Raw genomic sequence first — 2,901 nt, 5'->3', positions numbered from 1 at the left:
CCTACCCCCTCCCTGCCCAAGAATGGCGCCAACCGGCGAGCAAGCAAGTAAGGATCCGACGAGCAAGCCAAAGCAGAGCATCACTGCTACATAAACAGAGCACCAAGCTTCATCTCCCTCGCTGCTGACGCAGCCAACCCGACACCCACCTCACAGCACTCTGCACACTCCTACTATGCCCAAGACGACACCTTCAAGAAGGTGGCGACGCACGTTGCGCCGTTGCCGTCCAGTCCTGAGAAGACAAGGGTTTTCACCCGGGTCATGGAGCAGGAGGGAGAGGAAACGAACCTCGACAAAGCCTCCGAGGAGGAAAACGGCACCTGCCTGTGTCGCCGATGCCGTGGCCGGAGAACCAGCCAAGGAGTTCTCCCGGTCCAGTTCCGCAGCTCCAAGCAACCCCACCAGCCACGGATCCGGCGTCCAGAGGCCACCGGCGACCAGATCCGGCGAGGAGGAGCGCGCTGAGGGGGAGTGGAAGCTGCCTTCAGATCCAGGCGCGAACAGGGGGGCCGCGCCCCCGTTGCGACCGGCGCCAGCGCCCGCCGTCACTCGCCGCCCTCGCGACCAAGAAGACGGGGGGCAACACCCGCGACACCGCTCGCCGCAGAAACGGCGCCGCCACACCACCCGAGGCCGCTGCCTCGCCGGCCTAAGCCCTCCTCGAGGAGAGAAGCAGCCAGATCCTCGCCGCCACCGTCTTGGGAGACCACGCGGGCTTCGCCGGAGGCATCCTCGGGCGGCGGCGAGGGGGGAGGAGGAGGGGAAGGGGGGGCGGCGGCTAGGGTTTTCGTTGCCACCCGAGTCGCCCCGAGCGGAGCGACGCGGGGGCCAAAAGGAAGTACTTCCTACTCCCTCCGCCCGGAATAACTTGTTGCTCAGTCGGATGTAAAGTATTGAAATACGTTTTATACATTTATTTCAGCGACAACTAATTCCAGACGGAACCAGTTACTACACTACTACAAATTCAATGGGTTGCAGATTTTTTTTTGAATTTTAATGGGTTGCAGATTTAGTCTTGACTCTGGGTCGTTTGTTTCAGAAATTTCTTGGCACGTATTCTGTCCGTCTCCTTGGTCCTTCATGCACTTTTCACGGCCCGGCTCTCGGCAAGAGTTTTCCGTGCGCGCGTCTATTCGTCTATATTGAGCACGGTGTCCCAGTAGTAATCTGGAGCTGTGGACAAACCGACAGGGCCGGCAACAAGTTGCAGAGCCAATCCATCCACGCGTGCGAGAAGAATCTCGGGGTGGACTGAAATGCCGAACGGAAATAATAATGTCACTGTCATCTAATGGAAAAAAGGTGGACTAACTACTGTACTTTGACTGCCAACCGCGTCACTGGTGACGCACGTGGGTATACAAACGTGAAGAATACGGTGTCTGCCAGTGTTGCACAGATAGACAAATGGAGAAAAACAGACGGAGAACGAAACAATGGCTGCCGAAGGAAGTCTGAAGCTGCTCGGCTTGACGGTGAGCCCGTTCGTCATCCGTGTACGCATGGCGCTGCAGCTGAAAGGCATCGGCTACGAGTACATAGAGCAGGACCTGTTCACCAAGGGCGAGCTCCTCCGCAAGTCCAACCCGGTGTACATGAAGGTCCCGGTGCTCATCCACGACGGCAAACCCATCTGCGAGTCGCTGGCCATCGTGCAGTACGTCGACGAGGTCTGGGCGGCCACGGGCCCCTCGATCCTCCCCGCCGACCCCTACGATCGCGCCGCCGCTCGCATCTGGGCCGCCTACGCCGACAGCAAGGTGCTTGCGTGTGTGCTGTTGCCCCAACTTTTCCTACAGTAGTGTTTGAGTTTGAGCCGGGTTTCATGGTCGTGGTGTCTTGCAGCTCTTGCCGGCCTGGGTAGGCATCATGTGGGCGGCGACGGAGGAGGAGAGAGCGGAGAAGGTCGACGACACGCTCGCAGCTATCGGCCAATTGGAGGAGGCGTTCGGCAAGTGCTCGAAGGGAAAGGCCTTCTTCGCCGGCGATTCCGTCGGGTACCTCGACCTCGTCGTCGGCTCGCAGTTGCTCTGGTTCGAAGCGCTGCAGAAGATGTTCGGCGTCGTGGTCGTTGAGGTGGGTAGGGCTCCGCTCTTGGCCGCGTGGGTGAAGCAGTTTGGGGAGACTGATACGGCCAAGGAGGTGGTGCCGGACGTTGACACGGCGGTGGAGTACCTGACGAAGCTTCAGTCTCGTCGGGCTGGTTCCACGGTTGCCCAGTTGCTGTCGTGACAAAAGTAGAGTGGAATTTGTCGACCCAGCTAGCAAGTACAGCGAATTTTCTCTTTAGGCCAGCTTTATAGTCATGTCTTGTAAGGATGCAAAGAATGGACTGGTTTCCCTCCTGACACCACGTAGCTACTTCTCCAAAGAGGATAACAAATCGTTTGTAAGAAATCATAAGTATATTCTTTTTTTTTGCGGGTGAAATCATAAGTATATTCTTTGTCATGGATATAATTCTGACAATATTACAGGGTGTGGGTAGATGCAATTGTATCTACCGATCAACGGGGGAGGTAACATGTCAGGCCCACTACAACCCCACGCCTCTCCTCGTCAAGCATACGGTCTCGGCGTGGGCCGACCCGCGAGGCGAAGGAAGCCCAACCCGCGGAACCAAGGCCCGGAGTGGGTGTGACCGAGCGGAGGCACCAACTACTTAAGAGCATCTCCGGCCGCACCCCCAACAGGCCCGCCCTCAGGCGACTTTCTCGGCGCTGACGCCAAAAAAACGGCCCAGTCGCCCCCCAGGACGACGAAAAGCGCCGGTTCGGCCCTTTTCTCCGCCCGGCGGCCGCAGGCCGAACCCGGCGCGTTGGGGGGCGTTTGGGGCTCCGGCGCAAGGGAAAAGCGCGGCTGGCCCACGCCGTCAGGTGAAAAGTCAAGATTTTC

General features: G+C 58.6%; 1 protein-coding gene across 1 annotated transcript; it reads left to right on the top strand.

Annotated features, from left to right (window-relative positions):
- Nucleotides 1-1,401: 1,401 nt before the first annotated feature.
- LOC119335883 (probable glutathione S-transferase GSTU6) lies at nucleotides 1,402-2,457 on the top strand. Its single transcript, XM_037607937.1, has 2 exons — nucleotides 1,402-1,766; nucleotides 1,852-2,457. Exons 1-2 carry the CDS (start codon nucleotides 1,443-1,445, stop codon nucleotides 2,236-2,238), a joined length of 711 nt encoding a protein of 236 aa, XP_037463834.1. The 5' UTR covers nucleotides 1,402-1,442; the 3' UTR covers nucleotides 2,239-2,457.
- The last annotated feature ends 444 nt before the right edge of the window (nucleotides 2,458-2,901 follow it).

This window comes from Triticum dicoccoides, chromosome 1B (genome assembly GCF_002162155.2).
Source record: "Triticum dicoccoides isolate Atlit2015 ecotype Zavitan chromosome 1B, WEW_v2.0, whole genome shotgun sequence".
Taxonomy (NCBI): Eukaryota; Viridiplantae; Streptophyta; class Magnoliopsida; order Poales; family Poaceae; genus Triticum; species Triticum dicoccoides.
The sequence above is the reverse complement of the archived record's forward strand: the minus strand, read 5'-3'. Positions and strand labels throughout refer to the sequence as shown.

Excerpts from the sequence above, each read along its gene's own strand:
- LOC119335883 (XM_037607937.1), top strand. The coding sequence starts at position 1,443 with ATGGCTGCCGAAGGAAGTCTGAAGCTGCTCGGCTTGACGGTGAGCCCG. Across the intron at positions 1,767-1,851 it reads CCGCCTACGCCGACAGCAAG|CTCTTGCCGGCCTGGGTAGG; the intron begins GTGCTTGCGTGT and ends GGTGTCTTGCAG.